The sequence below is a fragment of the Muntiacus reevesi genome, chromosome 3, assembly GCF_963930625.1.
Source record: "Muntiacus reevesi chromosome 3, mMunRee1.1, whole genome shotgun sequence".
NCBI lineage: Eukaryota > Metazoa > Chordata > Mammalia > Artiodactyla > Cervidae > Muntiacus > Muntiacus reevesi.
In genome coordinates, this window is record NC_089251.1 from 105,534,446 (window position 1) to 105,551,836 (window position 17,391).

The following is a 17,391-nucleotide window of genomic DNA, read 5'->3' on the forward strand; positions in this document are numbered from 1 at the left end:
TTTATTTATTTAAATTATTTGGCTTCCTTGGGTCTTAGTTGCTGCACATGGGCTTAATTACCCTGTGGCTTATGGGATCTTGGTTCCCCTACCAGGGATCGAACCCACATCCCTGCATTGGAAGGCAGAGTCTTAACCACTGGACCCCAGGGAAATCTCCAGTTGTGGTCATTTTTGCAATCTCTCATACAAGCTGAGTGTTAGAATGATGAGAGTCCACCCAGACTGGATCAGTTTAATACTTATTAGAATTTATGCCTCGTAACCAGGGGCTTCTAAATGTGACCAGAAACCTTGGGATACCCCTGATTCACCCTCCCCCAGTCTTTCTCCATCTCTTTGGCATCTTCCTGGCTGTGACGCCCGGGTGACAGCCGTGGGCATGGATGTTCCCAGGCTCTGTCTCCTGAGAGGTGAAAATGGCACCGATGTTTGCCTACCTTAGGGTTTTCAGAAGGCAGACCTCCAGGAAACGAGGGGTCCAGGCGCACCTCTCGGGGCCTTGGCATGTGCCCACCCAAGACCCTCTTTTCCAGGATCCTTGCTTGGCTACAGCTGGATCTGGGATGTGGGTCTGGTACTCAAGTCTGCCCGGCATCCCGATTTTGGGGTGGGGATGAAGGGAAAGTTTAAGGCAGATCCTGGGGCCTTTTCCCCTTTTGAAATCTTCCTGGGATGGGGGTAGGGGACACCTCTCTACCTTGACACTTTGTTTGATAGCTTCTTAGCACTTACTATGGTTGGAACACATCGTTTATTTATATTTATGGTCTGGCTCCCTCCATCGAAGGCCCAGATTCTGTCTTTCGCACTGTCGTCTCCAGCCCTCTGATGCCGAGTAACAAAGGGTACCCCGGGCCTGACCAGGGACCCCGTGGCCTCGCTAGCACTGGAGTTTGTGCTTGCCGCAGTGGGGCCGGCTGGAGAACTGCTTGAAGTTCTTCTCGTAGGTGGGCAGGTTCTCTTTGAAGCAGTAGTCAGACTGCGTGTCACACTCGCAGGCCCGCAGCCCACAGAGGCAGCTGACACCAGGACCAAGGGCGCATTCGCCTGCAGGGAGACAGAGGGTCGCGGGGGCTTCCAGCCACCCCCCAGGGCTTGGGTCTAAGGTTGGGGGGAACTGGGAGCTCGCTGCAAGGGGTCAAGGGTTGAGAACTGAAAGGAAAAAGGAACTGGGAGTCCTTCTCCTTCATCTCCAAGCCCTTCCACCATCACAGCTAGACATGCCCCGAAGAGACCCCTGGAAAGAAACAGGAGAAGGGGCAGGTGTGGGCTGCACGTGAGTGGGAGGAGCACTGAGTCAGTGTCCCCAAGAGCTCCCAGGGCAAGGACACAGAGCCCATCTTCCCAGAACTCAACTCCTATTTCCAGCAGCTTACCTGGCATCTCACCTGGAAATCACTAGCATCTCCAGTGTAAGATGCCCCAAAGGAAGCTCTTGATGTAAGTGGCCCCCTGCCTTACCCACTGATCTGGCCCTCCACCCACACTCTCAGCTTCAGAATTGGCACCACCTCCCGCTCAAGTCAGAAAACTAGCAGCCAACCTTGACCCCTGCGCTCCTTTCACTTCCACATTCCATCCACCCCAAAAGTTCCGTGGGTGTCTCTACATTTAGAATATTTCGTGCTCTGCCCTCCTCTCCCCATCTTCTTGACCATGACCCCAATCGCTGTCATCACCAGCTTTCCCGCCCTAATGGAAGGAAATAAACAGGGACTGTCTTGGAATGAATGAGGTTCACTCTCTTGCTGAAAGCCCCCCTGTGGTTCCCTACTATTTGAACAAAGACATCCCAAATCCTTGCCATGGACTCTGAAGCAGGCCTGCCGGAACAGGGCCCCTGCTTGCCTCTCCACGCCCCCACCCCTCCACTCTCACCTGCCCTCTGCTCCGGGAACACTGGCCTCTTTGGGTCACATGCTTTGGTTGGTCTTGTCCCAGGGCCTCTGCACTTACTAGTTTCTTTGTCTGAAACACTTCTCTCCAGGATCTTCAAGTGGCTGGAGGCATCCCACCTTTGGGTCTTGGATCTCCCTGACCACTCCAGCTAAACTTCTCCAGCCACTCTCCCTCATGTCCCCGTTTGATACGCTGTACTTTTCGCATCTCTCACTCCTCTTCTGTTTGTTTACTTGCTTGTGTCTGTCTCTCCTTGACAAAGCGGAAGCTGTGTGAGGCTGAGGCTTTTTCTGTCTCGTCCCTCCCAGTGTCCCCAGGATGTAGAACAAATGTTGGCACACAGTATGTGCTCAACTAACAGTCCTTCAGTAAATGAATGAAACGTTAACGGGCCTTTGGGATTGAGTGTCTGCGCTGTGGCCAAACAACCACTAGGTGGGGATCTTTTATTTAGTGGTCAGAGTTGTCCGAGTGGTGTTGCTGTGTGTGTGTGTGTGTGTGTGTGTGTTCAGTTCAGTTCAGTCACTCAATCATGTCTGACTTTTTGTGACCCCATGGACTGCAGCACACCAGGCCTCCCTGTCCATTACCAACCCCCAGAGTCTACCCAAACTCATCTCCATTGAGTTGGTGATGCCATCCAACCATCTCATCCTCTGTCGTCCCCTTCTCCCACCTTCAATCTTTCCCAGCACCACGGTCTTTTCAAATGAGTCAGTTCTTCACATCAGGTGGTCAAAGGATTGGAGTTTCAGCTTCAGCATCAGTCTTTCCAATGAATATTTAAGATGGACTGGTTGATCTCCTTGCAGTCCAAGGGGCTCTCAAGAGTCTTCTCCAACAGCACAGTTCAAAAGCATCAATTCTTCAGTGCTCAGCTTTCTTTATCATCCAACTCTTACATCCATACATGACTACGATTCCCAATCTCTTTGGCACCAGAGACCAGTTTTATGGAAGACGATTTTTCCATGGACTGGGGGTGGGAGAGGAAGGGATGGTTTCAGGATGATTTGAGGGCATCACACTTATTGTGCACTTTATTTCCATTTCTATTACATAAGCTCCACCTCAGATCATCAGGCATTATTAGATGCTGGGGGTTGGAGACCCCTGGCATAGGTAGCCTCCATTCTGTTCTGAGGCTTGGGGTGAGGAAGTGAGGCAGCCAGATCCCCTGATGTGTTGGCCTTGGGCAAGTTACTTTCAGTATCATTTATAAAATGGTGATAAAAACAATAGCATCAAAAAGAAACAATGCCGTCTGCTTCAGGCATCGTGAGGATTTTCATTGTTGTTACAGATGGAGCGGTCTGGATATGCCCAGAGCACAGAGGCCTCTATAGATGCTGTTATCATGACGATGCTGCACATGCTGGAAGAATAAGGCCCTCTGAAGCTGGGCCAGTGCTGGCTATAGTCTGGTTGCTTTCCTTCTCCCCCTCTGAAGTCCACAATTCCTGCAGGAAGCTGTCCTCCCCCAGCTTGCTGGAGCCTGGGCTTCTCAAGACATGTTGACGCCCACCCCACGCCTCGGTAGCTCTCCACTCACCCTCGGAAAATGGGCCGCGGACGGTTCCTGCCATTCCCGCTGCTCCTGGCGCCTGGATCGCCTTTGCCCTCGCACTTCTGTGACAATCCTACAATACCCACGGGGCCCCCGCTCCCCTGGGGCTCCCCGAGAGCCCCCATCCCATCCACGTCCGGGCCTCTCACCTCTGCTGCGCCCAGCTCCCCCTGGATTCCCTCCCCAGGCAGCCGCTGTGTAGAGGCCCCCGGTTCGTGAGGCTACGCACACAGTAGGGCTACTTGGGCGCAGGGCTCCAGCCCATCCAGCCTCTCCTTCCTCCCAGTGGGCCTGGTGTCGTGTGCTGTCAATCACCCGGGTGCTGCCTGCCTGGAAACCTGAAGGGAGTCACGTTTCCCACGCTTTCCTCTCTCTCCCCTTCTCTCTCTGTCTCTCTCCTGGTCTCCTATTCCTCTCCATCTCTTCTTTCTTCCACCTCCTTTCACCAAGCCTCCCTCCTTCTTTCTCACCACTCCCCTTTCTTGCTTTGTCTTCTGGTCCTTTCCAGAGCGCGAAGCGTAGTTCTCTCCTGACAATCAGCTCTACGTCTAATGACTGAGCCGGCCCCCAGGCCTTGGGGACTGACCCGGCGTGGCAGTCTATCGCCGTGGGCATCCCACAGCTGTAGTAGGGTCAGGCCTGTCACGCGCTAGAAGAAGAGGCAGCCCTGGGCCAAGAAATGCCAGGCCTGGAAGTCATCTTTTAACAACAAGCCCAAATCCAGATTCTGCATCCTTCAGCTTGTTCATGGGAAAATGAAGACATGAAGACGGAACTGATGATGCCTTCACATTCCATGAAACAGACTGAAAGATTTCCACCTGGGCTTCCCAGGCGGTGCTAGTGGTAAAGAACCCGTCTGCCATTGCAGGAGACATCAGAGACGCGGGTTCCACCCCTGAGTTGGGAAAATGCCCTGGAGGAGGGCATGGCAACCCACTCCAGTATTCTGGCCTGGAGAATCCCATGGATAGAGTAGCCCGGGGGGCTACAGCCCATGGGTTGCAGAGTCAGACACGACTGAAGCAACTTAGCATGCACGCAAGCATGCACTTCCACCAATGAGATGGGAAGGTCTATGCTCCTGCGTGAGCTAACTTAGACTCTGCCATGCAGGCCACTCCCTGTCTGCACCTGGCCCGTCCTGGTCTCTGAACTCTCTCCTTGGGTGCCCTTGTTTTAAAGCTCAGGGCTCTAAATACCGCCTGAGCACTGCTCACTCCCCACTTCTCCCTGCAGAGACTCCCCAGTTCTCCCCGCAGCCCTTTGAGCTCCAGACACCAATATGCGTGTGTTCCCATGGCTCCCAAGCGTCCGATGTGAATCTCACACCCAGCACGGCTCATCCAGGCTCTTGCTGTGACCGCAGAGTCTGTGCGCCTCTGTCCGCACAAGCTCATAGACGCATGGTTACCCCCGGAGGCTCAGAACAACGATGTCAGAGTCAGCCTGCCTTGCCTTCAAGCCTCACACCGGATCCAAAAGCAGGTTCTGTCGGTTCACCTCCCAAGCACGCCCAGCGTCTGACACTCCACCCCAGCTACCGAGCCACGCGACGGTCACTTCCCCCCAGTGTGACGGGAACAGCCCACTAGTGGCTCCCCCTTTCTTCCCTTGCTCCCCAACTTCTCTGGGCAGGGGCCAGAGTCCTCTTTCTAAAGGAAAATTTGAGCTGATCACTTTCTGCTTGAAGGCTTCTCCCTGCAACTGAAGGAGCAGGGGAGCCCCTCACCCCACAGCCAGGCCTCACCAGACTCGTTTCTCGTGGGACACCCACCCCCCACCCTCCTCTGGCTAAATGCCACCTCCCTAGTGAGGCCTTTCCCGACACCTGAAGTAGCATCCACCCCCCCCACTGCCGTCCTCATTCAGTAGCTTGTGGCCTTATTTTAGAGGTTTCACAGCACTTGTCGCTACCCGAGTCTATCTTTCTTTCTGAATATTTCATGGACTGTCTCCCTGCCTGCACATAAGCTCCTTCCGGTCATGGAGTTTGTCTTTTTCTTGCAGATATTCAGCGGCAAACACGCGGTAAGGGCTCCATCACCGTGTGCTGCTGCTTCACTGGCTGGACTTGGACACGGCCCGCCGGCAGTGAACAGCGTCCCCATCCTAAGAAACGGGGAGTCAGGTTCCGGGTCCAGATCTGCCGCTTGAATGCTCTGGCATCTCAGGGAAGTTGTTTCTCTCTGAGTCTCTTCCCTAGGCTTTCAAATGAGGGTACAGGTTCTTGTACAGACTATTTCATGAATTTCTTCACTCATTTGATCATCGGATATTGACTGAGTTTCTAACATATGCCCGGCCTTTGGCTAGGAAGCAGGGGGACAGGTCTGAGCGAGTGGACCCCACAACTGCATGGCTTCAGGCATCCTTCTCTATGGCTTTATGAGGGTAAGCACCCACCCCCCACCCCAGGGCTCCTCAGGGGGCTCAGCAGTGAAGAATCCGCCTGCCAATGCAGGAGACATGGGTTTGATCCCTGGTCTGGAAGATCCCCTGGAGGAGGAAATAGCAACCCACTCCTGTATTCTTGCCTGGGAAATTCAAGGGACAGAGGAGCCTGGGGGAGGCTATAGCCCAGGGTCGCAGAAGAGTCAGACACGGCTGAGCATGCACACCTCCCCACCCCCAACAAGTGCTCCCCAATCTCTTGGAGCTCAAACTCCAGTTGAGGGGGTAGCTGACCCATAAGTAAACAAATAATTGAACAAGATGAGATGATGTCAGGTTGAGACAGATTCTAGAAAAGGACAAGGGTGATGCATCAGTGAGTGGAGGTATTGTTGTGAGGAGTAAACTCAGCAAAGGAGAAAGATCTTTGCAAACTACAAACTCCAGTGGTTACCTGGTTCACCCTCCGCCTTGGGCAGAGGGCAGAGTCATAGGCTCAGAGATGGAGGTGACAGAGGGGCCTCGGGCTGGAACTCTGGCTCTGACGCCCACGGCCGGGCCCCTCCCTGCCCAACAGATGTGGGCATGCGTGGGTGGAGGGGGCATCACCAGCGGCAGATCTTAAAATCCCTCACGAATGCCAAGTGCTTATGCAAGCCCACTCAACAGAGGGCTAATGACCCTCCCAGTCGCCTGAGGGCAGCCGTCACCACTGGCAAGTTGGCCCCAGGGCTTGGGTTCCAGGTCTTTCTCTGCACTGCTCTCCCACTGACATTTCGAGACGTGGACAGACCAGGCTGTTTTTCTCCTTTCCCTTCCCTGCTCATACCAACCACATCCAGGAGCAGCCACTGGTTGCTAGGCAACCTGGAACTAGGCTTGGGTGCCAGATTTCAGGACTGGGAGGCTTGGGAGGTGATTAACCCTTGCAGGGCAGTTCTTTGAACTGCAGTGTAACTGGGGATTGTGGTGGGGGGCGGGGGAGAGAGCTTTCATCCTATAAGGGGTTAATGACATTAGCTCAAGGGGAGGCCAATGCAGAGGAGATGCTTCCAAGAAATCTCTCAACAGTAATAAAGAAAATCCCAGTGCTTTCCCATGAAGTAAAGGGGGAAAGGAAACTGGAGCCCATTATACAGAGTGAAGTAAGCCAGAAAGATAAAGAACACTACAGTATACTAACACATATATACGGAATTTAGATAGATGGTGGCGATAACCCTATATGCAAAACAGAAAAAGAGACACAGAAGTACAGAACAGACTTTTGAACTCTGGGGGAGAACGTGAGGGTGGGATGTTTTGAAAGAACAGCATGTATATTATCTATGGTGAAACGGACCACCAGCCCAGGTGGGATACATGAGTCAGGTGCTCGGGCCTGGTGCACTGGGAGGACCCTGAGGAGTCGGGTGGGGAGGGAGGTGGGAGGGGGGATCGGGATGGGGAATACGTGTAACTGTATGGCTGATTCATGTCAATGTATGACAAAACCCACTGAAATGTTGTAAAGTGATTGGCCTCCAACTAATAAAATAATATTAAAAAATAAATAAATAAATAAATAAATAAAATAAAATAAAATGTTAAAAAATAAATAAATAAAATAAAAAAATAAAATAAAATAAAAAGAAGACATCTCAACTTCTAAAAGGAAAGGTATTAATTAAGCACCCACTCTGGGTCAGACCTCTGAGTTGGGGAGGGCTCAGTCTTTTTGCAACCCCATGGACTGTAGCCCGCCAGGCTCCCCTGCTCATAGAATTTTCCAGACAAGGTTACTGGAGCGGGTTGCCATTTCCTCCTCCAGTGGCCTTAGAGACCCCAGGAAGTACTGAGTAGTGTTTTACAGAGGAGGGGACGAAGGCCCAGGGTGGTCGTGCAATTAACCCAGCTGGAAAAGATGAAGCCGGGATTCAGGCCCGGCTCTGCCTGCCCCAAAGCATTTGCTGTCTCTGGGCTTCTCAGCGTGGTGCACGGAGCTGGGACAGGAAGATCCGGGCGCTGCAGGGGGACAAGCTCCCTCGGCTTTCCTTTGCCCCCTGGGCCGGAGCCGAACGTTCTGACAGGCGTGCTGTAGGTAACGAGACTTGCATCTGTGAGCCCCCAGTCCAGTCCCCTCCCAGCAGTCTCACGCCAGCGGGGAAGGCGGTGGGAGGCGGGAGCCCCAGCTGGGGTCGGACGACCTGGTCTGAGTCCCAGCGGTTCTCTCCCCGGCTGTGTGGCCCTGGCTGTCTCACTTCACCTCTCTGAGCCTCAGGGTCCTCCCAATAACGGGGAGGAGAGTGCCCACCTCAGAGGCTTACTGTGGATTCAAAGAGCTGAGTGCCAAGCCTCCATCAGCTGCCGATGAACTTCAGCTATGGTGAATGCACCTGCTTTACGGATGCAGAACCTCAGACCCAGAAAACTCCTTCCAGCAGTGTGTTCCCGAGCACCGGAAAGTCTCAAGACACATGAGATTGAGTTTGCCTAGGGCCTGGGTCAGCCCTTTCCCGTCTCTGGGCCTCAGGCTCCCCATCGCTGCAATGAGGGGTTGGTCGGGCTGCTCTCCAAAAGCACTGGCAGCAGGGCCCGGGGCTGCCTCACTCTGTGCCCCTGGCCCTGGCACAGTGCCGGCCCTGGATGGGTACCCTGTGGGTCCTCAGTTGATACTGAGCAGGGGAATGGATGTGGGTAGGTTTCACTTGGGGTCTCAGCCTACATCGGCAGCAGGAGCCAGGTCACCCGGCTCCCAGCCCTGTTCCTGGAAATAGGGACTCGGCAAGCTGAAGCTCCAATACTCTGGCCACCTGATGCGAAGAGCCGGCTCAGTGGAAAAGACCCTGATGCTGGGATAGATCGAAGGTGGGAGGAGAAGGGGGCGACAGAGGATGAGGTGGGTGGATGGTATCACCGACTCAATGGACATGACTTTGAGCAAACTCCGGGAGATGGTTAAGGACAGGGAAGCCTGGTGTGCTGCAGACCCTGGGGTCACAAAGAGTCAGGCGCGACTGAGTGACGGAACAGAGGTGGGTGTGGGAACAGCAGGGGGTCAGCCTGGAACTCACTGGCTAGGTCAGCTGCAGAAGGGGGTGCTAGTGCCCTGGTGAGGATGGGTAAATGTCCCTCCTTGCTAACTCTCATAGACAGGTGCTGGACTCCGGGATCCCTGGTCAACCTTCGAGAGCAACTGGCCACTGCTGCTTGGCAGGGGCCAGCATCTGTGGAAAGCACAGTCCAGGCCACGAACGTTCCAGTCCAGCTCTGAGGCCCTGCCTGCACCTCCCACCACCACCCAGTGTGATGTGCCAAGCAGGCAACACGTTCTGTGCCACCTGCTGGGGCTCCGGCCTCTGCTCCCAGGCCACCTTCCTCCATCTCCTGTGGTCTCCGGCTGCGGCTCTGGTCCCCACGGCGGAAGGTGAAGAGGGTTGCTAAAGAAGCTGCCCCAGGAGCAGAGGACCCAGGCCCGCCCAGAGGAGCAGCGGGTTTGGTCGGGGGCGCGGGACCGCAGGGCAGGAAGGTGCTTGGCACCTACTGAAACCCTGCTTCCCTCTTCAGAGTTGTTTCCCTCCCTTCTCGGCCCCTGGGCTCTACAGGGGCATCAGGGGAGAGAGCTCTCAGAGCGCATCTGCTCTCCCAGCGATGCCCGTTCCACCACCCTGAGGTGACACCTGACATGACAAAGGTCAAGTTCAAGGTGAAACGAGGTGAGACTAGACCACGTGAAGGCGAGACCGGGAGCCAGATGGAGAGGCCTCGGGTAGCTTTTCTGCATGCCCCTCCCCCACCAAGCGAGAGCCGGGCTCGCCCCGTTTCCCGCCCCCATCCCCCTACACGCGGGAAACGGCGCCACCACTTGAGGAAGCAGGCCATCCTCTGAGCTCACCCTCCTCCAGTCCTCCCTTGCCCCCCATCCACCAGACCGTGATCCCACCCCGTGTTCTGGACATGGCCGAGAGGGCCTCACGGTGGAGATTCTTTGCTTTAGGCTGGAGGGCGGTCAGGAACTCTTCTTGCGCTCACATGGGAAAAACGGGGCCCCTTCCCCATTGACAGTAGGCCCGAAGATGGGAGAGCGGAAAAGCAGACTCCGCTGAAGCTGGGCCTCCCGTCCTCAGGGTTCTGGGCCAGGTTCCAGCTCCCCGGCGCCAGAACCGGGCAGACCAAGCCAACCTGACCCAGTGCGTCCTGGGCCTGAGCTCTGGGTGGAGATGAAGGCAAGGGAGGTGGTCTCCCTATCTCGCAAGGGGACAGGTGATCAAGACACACTCACAGCTCTGAATAAACACGCAAGGGAGAACAGTGTTTCCCGTGTCTCCACAAGGTCGAGCGGAATGCGAATCACACACTCGAAAGGGCGTTCAGACCACCCGCCCTGCTGAACTGAACGGCCTTTGAGACAAGGCTGTGGCCGGCTGCCTGCAAGTGAGCTTGTGCTTTAGATCCAGCCTGCCCTACCCACCACCCAGCCGCCCCGGATCACGCTGAGAGCTCGGAGGCCCCTCCGCACATGCTGGACACTCAGCACTGGCCTGCCTGTCCTCTGTCCTCTTCCCTGAATGGCCTCGAAGACAGATGGGCTCCCTACCCTGCCCCCCATTCACTCTGCTGTCCCCCACGGCATCTACCCATCTTGGCACTCAACCCCCTTCACAAATATTTGTCCAACTGAAAGACAGCCGAGCTGCTTTGTTAACACACAACAGACATGGGGAAGAAGCTTCTCAATAGCAACAGCTGCCAAGCGCAGCCGCAAGATTCAGTGTAATCTTCGGTCAACAACTACTTATCGAGCCCAGGAGAGACCCTGGGTGGGCGGTGGGGACTGTGTGCTGAAACCCGAACTCCAGGGGAGGGAGCTGGGGGGCGCAGCTTTGAGCAGGAGCCAGGGGGGGACCGGGGGGACCAGGGCTGGGCTCTCAGGAAGCGCTGATGCTCAGAATGGCCACTCTCCATCCCAAAGCACTTGGGGAAAAAAACCTCCTTTTCCCAAGGTTCTGCGGGCCCACGAGGCTGAACTTAAAGAAAGGCCCAGGGTCAAGGACACCCTCTGCTGAGAGGACTACTCACAGACCACGGTCCCGTTGGCCACGTGGAACTGGTAGCCGTTCAGCACGGGCTGGCAGCCGAGCCGCTTCGCCCTCTCGTAGCAGCAGTCGTGGGCCAGGCAGCACCTGTGGGCCAGATGGAGGGAGACGGGGGCTCTCCTGAGGACGGCCCGGGGAGAAGGCGGGAGAGGACTCACCCGCCTCCTTCCCAGATGACGGGGTGCAGAAGGCAGGGAGGTGACTTCCTGACGGTGTTGAAAATCGTAGAAGGAGCCCTTCTCTACCTACTGCCGGCTCATGAGCTCCTTACAGTGACCCTAGGGGGCGCAGTCCTTGTCCCCATTCTGCGGGGGAGGAAACGAGGTTCAGAGGTGAATTTCCCCCAAATCTAGGCTCCCATGACGTATTCATTCGTTTAATGACTTGCCGTTGTTGCTCAGTCACTACATCGTGTCCGACTCTCTGAGACCCCGTGGACTGCAGCGCGCCAGGCCTCCCTGTCCTTCACTAACTCCCAGAGTTTGCTCAAACTCCTGTCCACTGAGTCGGTGATGCCATCCAACCACCTCATCCTCTGCCTCTTTCTCCTTTTGCCTTCAGTTAATGACTGAGCACCAACTATGTGCCCAGCCCTCGGAGAGGCCCTGAGCAGACAAAGGTCAGCACGTCAGACGTAATCCTTCAGTCTTTGCTCTGTTGAGGCTCAGAGCCAGGGAGACAGCAATGGGGACAGCGCTGGAGGAGAGAAAACAGCTGGGGATGGCCTCGGCCCGCCGCCCCAGCCAAGTCAGAGCGGCAGGAATGCAGAGACGGGGACTGGCCGGTCCCCTGGGCTGGACGCTCAGTCTTCCTCCATCACCATCTGCATCCACACGCGGGCTCCTGGTTGTCTGTCATCTTTGGCCAACAGTGCTGGAATGCTCATCAGCCTCGGGACTCGGAAGGGGAGGCACCGAGCATTAAAGGGCCTGGACTTTGAAACAAGAAAACTCTGGTGCAAATCCTGACTCTGCCACTCAAGGGACTGAAGGTCTTCGGGCTCTGCGGCTTTGTTCAGCGGGCCCCCTGTAAAATGTCCACCAGTGTCCCCCGTAAAATGGAGACCGTGGCCTGGCCTCGACCATGCGCTAGCAGGATTAAACCAGGCCCTGCGTGCAGAGCACCAGTCCCAGGGCTCAGCGCATGCCGGGCATTTTGGCAGTGCTGGGCCCCCTCCAGGGCTCTGGGTCGTCCTGGCTGGAACAATCTGAGGTCTCAAGAGCCCAGCCCAGAGGGCTCGAGCTCCAGGGGTGATATTCAGGCCCTGCTGTGGGGCTATATTCCTCCACACTCCGGTGAAAGCGGCAGGAACATTTTGCTTCTTATTTCTTCGAATAAAAAGATGCACAGACAGTCCTGTCTCCTACTTCCCTGTTCCCTCCCCAGATAACACCAACCTCCACCTTTTCTGGGAACTCACACTCCCCCCTCCCCATCCTGAGAAGCAGGCCTGGCAGCCAGGTCTGGGCCATGTGGCCTCACCCAGATGGACAACTTCTCCAAACTGGGCCACTCAGATTCTCTCTCCTTCCCGCAGAATGGAATTAGGATGGGAGACAGCGGGTCAGTCTTGCTGCACTGATAATCCTAAAACGTGAGGGCCCTAGAAAAGACGGCATTTGCCACGAGGACTGAGAGTTGGGCGTTTTTCTAGAGCTCTGGGCAGGGCTGACCGCACGATCTGCATAGTGCAACATGAAAACGAAGGGGCCCCTGATTCAAACAGCGTCCAGCATTTCAAGATGGTGACAGCCGAGCAGCGAACCTCCTGCGGGCCCCAGACGGCAGGAAGCCAGCCCCAGCCCTGGGCCTCTCAGGACCTCCCTCCCACTCCCATTCAGTTTTGTCCTTCTGCTCAGGCTCACCCGAATGGATTTGTTCCTTGCAATTTGCAAGTCCGAACATCCTCTCTCTCTTCAAGAAGGGATTTCGATGAGAATCCAGAGACAGAAAGCCTCAGAGCCTCTGCACTCACCTGTCAGTGTTATCCACGGGGGTCCCCTTGCCCCCGAGCCCGCAGTAGCAGCCATATCCGTAATATGAGAAGAAGGCGCTCCGCCCTGTGATGTGTTTGACCATCCTCTGAAACTGCCAGAAGCTGCTGTGCGTGGGGGCCATCACTGCCGAGGAGCAAATAAGGAAGAAGGGAAGAAGTGATGAGAAAGACTGCTTTCACATTCCCTAGTCGGAGCCCCCTAAACTGGACACCAGTCCCTTTAATGGGGACGGGAAAGGGTCAGTCAACTGCATCACACAGCTAGTTTCCTGCTAACCCAGGAGGAGAACCCAGTTTCCAGGACGTTCAGGACAATGCTGTCAACTACAGTCTGCTCCCCGCAGGAAAAGACCACCATCCTGTGCAGAAACACCCTCAGGTCTGATGCTAATCATTAACAAGAAAGGTTCAAAGCCAGAAATGCCAGTCCCTGTAAAAATCACTGGGGCTTTTACAGTCTCACAGGAGAAACAAAACACTTAAGAGTCAGAAAAAGCTGTCCTCGATTCACTTTTTTAACAGCAAATACAGGTGGCACAGTGGTAAAGAATCCCCCTGCCAATGCAGGAGATGCAAGAGATGCAGGTTCGATCCCCGAGTGGAGAAGATCCCCTGGAGTAGGAAATGGCAACCCACTGCAGCATTCTTGCCTGGAAAATTCCATGGGCAGAAAAGCCTGGCGGCCCATAGTCCACGGGGTCACAAAGAGTCAGACATGAAAGAGCATACACACACACACACACAAGAACTTAGCAATTTTTACTTCTAAAAAGTGCTTAGGAAAGCGAGGGGAAATATGTATATATATGTATATATTTTTGTATATATATGTATGTATATATATATATGGAGAGAGGAATGTTTGCTGCAGCATTATTTGTGATATCAAAAAGTTGGAGACTACCCACATGCCTGCTGACAAGGAGATAATAACTAAATGATGTCTTGAAAACATATCACTTTTAATAGCAATATCACTAGGCAGTGGGACTGAGGAAGTAGGTGGAGAAAAAAACAGGCAACATTAACCCTAAATACGTTCGTGCTGTCTGATATACATATTTTTTACAACAAGTCTGTGTTACTTTTCTATTGAAATGTTGGCAACACATGTATGTAAATGCCCGAGTGTATGTCAGTGTCTCAGTCGTGTCTGACTCTTTGCAACCCCATGGACTGTGGCCCGCCAGGCTCCTCTGTCCATGGGATTCTCCAGGCAAGAACACTGGAGTGGGTTGCCATTTCCTCCTCCAGGGGATCTTCCTGATCCAGCGATCAAACCCATGTCTCCTCCTCCAGGGGATCTTCCGGACTCAGGGATCAAAGCTTCGTCTCTCTGGTTTTCTGCGTTGGCAGGTGGATTCTTTACCCCTGCACCAGCTGGGAGGCCCAGGTAAAGGCCTAAAAGGATGTATATCAAACTCTGAAGGCGGTTTACATAGAAATGGATGAGGGTCTGTTAAAGATGGGAAGGGGTTTTATCTTGTTACTCTACACTAATGTATTTTACTTTTTAATTACAAGTGAATATTAGTTTTACAATAAAAATAAAAACATGAAGAAGAAAACCCAAAATGGGAGGTTTAGGGAGATTTTTCCAGGAGCCCTCCCATCTCATTCTGTGACTTTGGATGCCCTGTGGTCCCAAACACTGCGGAGGGGCCCAAGCCTGGGGGCGGTCTCTGCGGCTGAAGCGGCGCCTGGAGAGAGGGTAGGCCCATGCTGACACACGGCTCTTGGGGTACACGGAGCTGGGCGTCTGCAGCGGTGGTCCTTCCTGCACTCGGATCCCCTGCCTCTAACATCATGATCTTGAAAAAATGGTGCCTTCCACCACTAAGTGAAACGGGGACCCCATTTTTGACATTTTGACTTAGGGACCCAAAAGTGATTGCTTCACAGCTGAAACAGAAAAATGGGTTTGGGCAAATCTCCACTCATCTCATCAGAGCAACAAGTCAGAGAGTTTTCCAGCAAACCCAACACCGTTTGCTAGTAAGTTCTCTTTCACTTTGCAGAGATATGTAATCTGATCTCCTGGAAGCAATGACTTATAATTACCCATTATTCCACAGGTCACCGTAAGAATGCCTTTCTGAGGAGAATTAATCATTCCTACATTAGCTAGATGTATGCCCACGCTTTTGTTCTGGAATCCATACGACTTTAAATGAAGGCAACTTAAGGTGAAGACAACAGACCAGGGTGACCAAGGGGACCAGAGGCGGGGGGTGAATCGGGAGGCGGGGCTGACACACGCAGGGCTGCATATAAAACACGTGACTGATGAGAACCCCCCGTATACACAGGGGACTCTGCTCAGCTCTCTAACGGCCTGTGTGGGAAACAAGTCTATAAAAGGGGGACACATGTACATCCGTGTAACTGCGCTCTGCAGGGAAAAGTAACACAGCATTGTAAATCGACTATACGCCAATAAAAATCAATTTAAAAATAAGTAAATAAAGGCAACTGGCATTCAAAGACTCCTGAAAGGTATGTGTGTGGCACAACAGTGGTCCGATGCCCTCTTTCTTAGCAAATGGTTAGCAACCTTTGATTTTCTAAATGTTCTGTGAGATCCCAGCACTGGGTGAGTGCTTTTTGCAGAAGCAGCAGAAGCAGGAGGCCTTCGGTGGGGGCCCACTTCACTGCGGGCTCCCCTCTGAGTGACGCGTGATCCCGCTCACCTGACACCACCTGAGGAGGGGTCACCCCAGAGACAGAAAGGGGGTCACACCCTGGAGCTCGCCCCACTGTGACTACTTACAGCAGGTGGCAAAGACCACAAGAACCCCGAAGACCTTCATTCCCGAGGGGCTCAGGCGGTCCGAGGTGCCACGACCACACCTTCCTCTGTTTTTGAGGGCTCTGCCAGCTGAAGTCCTATTTGAAGAGAAAATAACCAAAATGAGGGACGCCATGTGGTAGCGAAACCCACAACCACAGTGCAGGTCTCCAAAAGCCCTCAGTGGAGGGCTCCGAGCAAAGAGACCTTTTCAAACCTAATCATCTCTGAATACGATACCCCCTCGGGTATTTAGACCTAAATATAAAGATAAGAATGGTTCAATTGTTTGAAAAGTCCAAGTTTCTGTTTTTGTTTTTTTTCAATTTCTTACTCTGGCAACATTAAGCCTTCATTCTTTTTTAGTTTTCTTTTGAAGAGTCAATATTTCCTGTGTTGCCAAGTTGACAGGCAAATATGGTTCGTTATGGGAATCAAGTGTGGGAAAGTCTGGCCCCATTTACATGGCAGTCCCCCTGGGTTTTCCTTCCTTGATGACCAGGTAAATTATTCATAAACTTAGCCCCTCCGAATCCTAGCTTGCTCTCCTAAAGAGACTAAAATTGCCTATCAGTCATTTCAAACATTTACTAAGAAATTAGTTGGAGTCTTAAAAAAATTATACAAATGAACTTATTTGCAAAACAGAAATAGAGTCACAGCCATAGGAAACAAATTTACGATTACCAAAAAGGGAAGTCGGGGATGGAGGGATAAATCAGGAGAGGGAAGTTGGGGATGGAGAGATAAACCAGGAGTTTGGGATTAACAGAGACGCACTATTGTAAATAAAATAGATAATAAACAAGGACCTACTACATAGTACAGGGAACTCTACTCAGCACTCTGTAATAACCTATATGGGAAAAAAGTCTGAAAAAGAACAGACATACGTATAACTAAGTGGGGCTTCCCTGGTGGCTCAGATGGTAAAGAATCTGCTGCAAAGCAGGAGACCCAGGTTCAAGCCCTGGGTCGGGAAGATGCCCTGGAGAAGGGAAGAAGATGCCCTGGAGAAAGGCATGGCAACCCACTCCAGTATTCTTGCCTGGAGAATCCCAAGGACAGAGGAGCCTGGTGGGCTACAGTCCATGGGGTTGCAAAGAGTCATACAGGACTGAGTGACGAACACATACAAGTCATTCTGCTATGCACCTGAACTAACACAACATTGTAAATGAATTACACTTCAAGAAAAAAAGAAAAAAACGCTTAGCAGATCACTGTAGCACATCTGTTTATTTCTAATAAAGTAAATTCTTTGTAAAGAAGAAATAGAAATTAGTAAACGCGAGGTGCTATTTTCCTTAAGGGCTTCATGTCTGCACATTATTTAATCCTCTCAATAACCTGAGAGGCTCTATTATCAGTTTCAAGATGGAGAAACTGAGGCCCAGTGAGTTTGGACAACTTCCTCCTGCTCACACAGCCCCCTACTGCACAGACTTGTGGAGATCAACTAAAATAAAGTAAGTAAAACAGACCGGCACTGTAAAACTCTGCACCAGGTGACCACACCCTTCTTATCACTATTGGCAACAGTGCATGCATACCTGCTCAGTCATGCGCGGCTCTTAGCAACCCCTTGGACTGGAGCCCGCCAATCTCCTCTGTCCATGGGATTTTCCTGGTTAGAATACTGAAGTGGGTTGCTATCCCCCCATCCAGG

The 17,391-nt window shown here is 53.1% G+C and overlaps 1 protein-coding gene across 1 annotated transcript in view; it reads right to left on the minus strand.

Moving 5' to 3' along the window:
* The window catches only part of PLA2G2C (phospholipase A2 group IIC), a 25,879-nt gene continuing 8,488 nt past the window's right edge, over window positions 1-17,391 (minus strand). The window contains exons 2-5 of the mRNA XM_065929963.1: window positions 15,705-15,820; window positions 12,914-13,058; window positions 10,922-11,025; window positions 1-1,050 (exon numbers count right to left, since the gene is read on the minus strand). Coding sequence (XP_065786035.1) covers window positions 884-1,050; window positions 10,922-11,025; window positions 12,914-13,058; window positions 15,705-15,744 — 456 coding nt within the window. The 5' untranslated portion in view covers window positions 15,745-15,820 and the 3' untranslated portion in view covers window positions 1-883. The remainder of the gene's footprint in view (window positions 1,051-10,921; window positions 11,026-12,913; window positions 13,059-15,704; window positions 15,821-17,391) is intronic.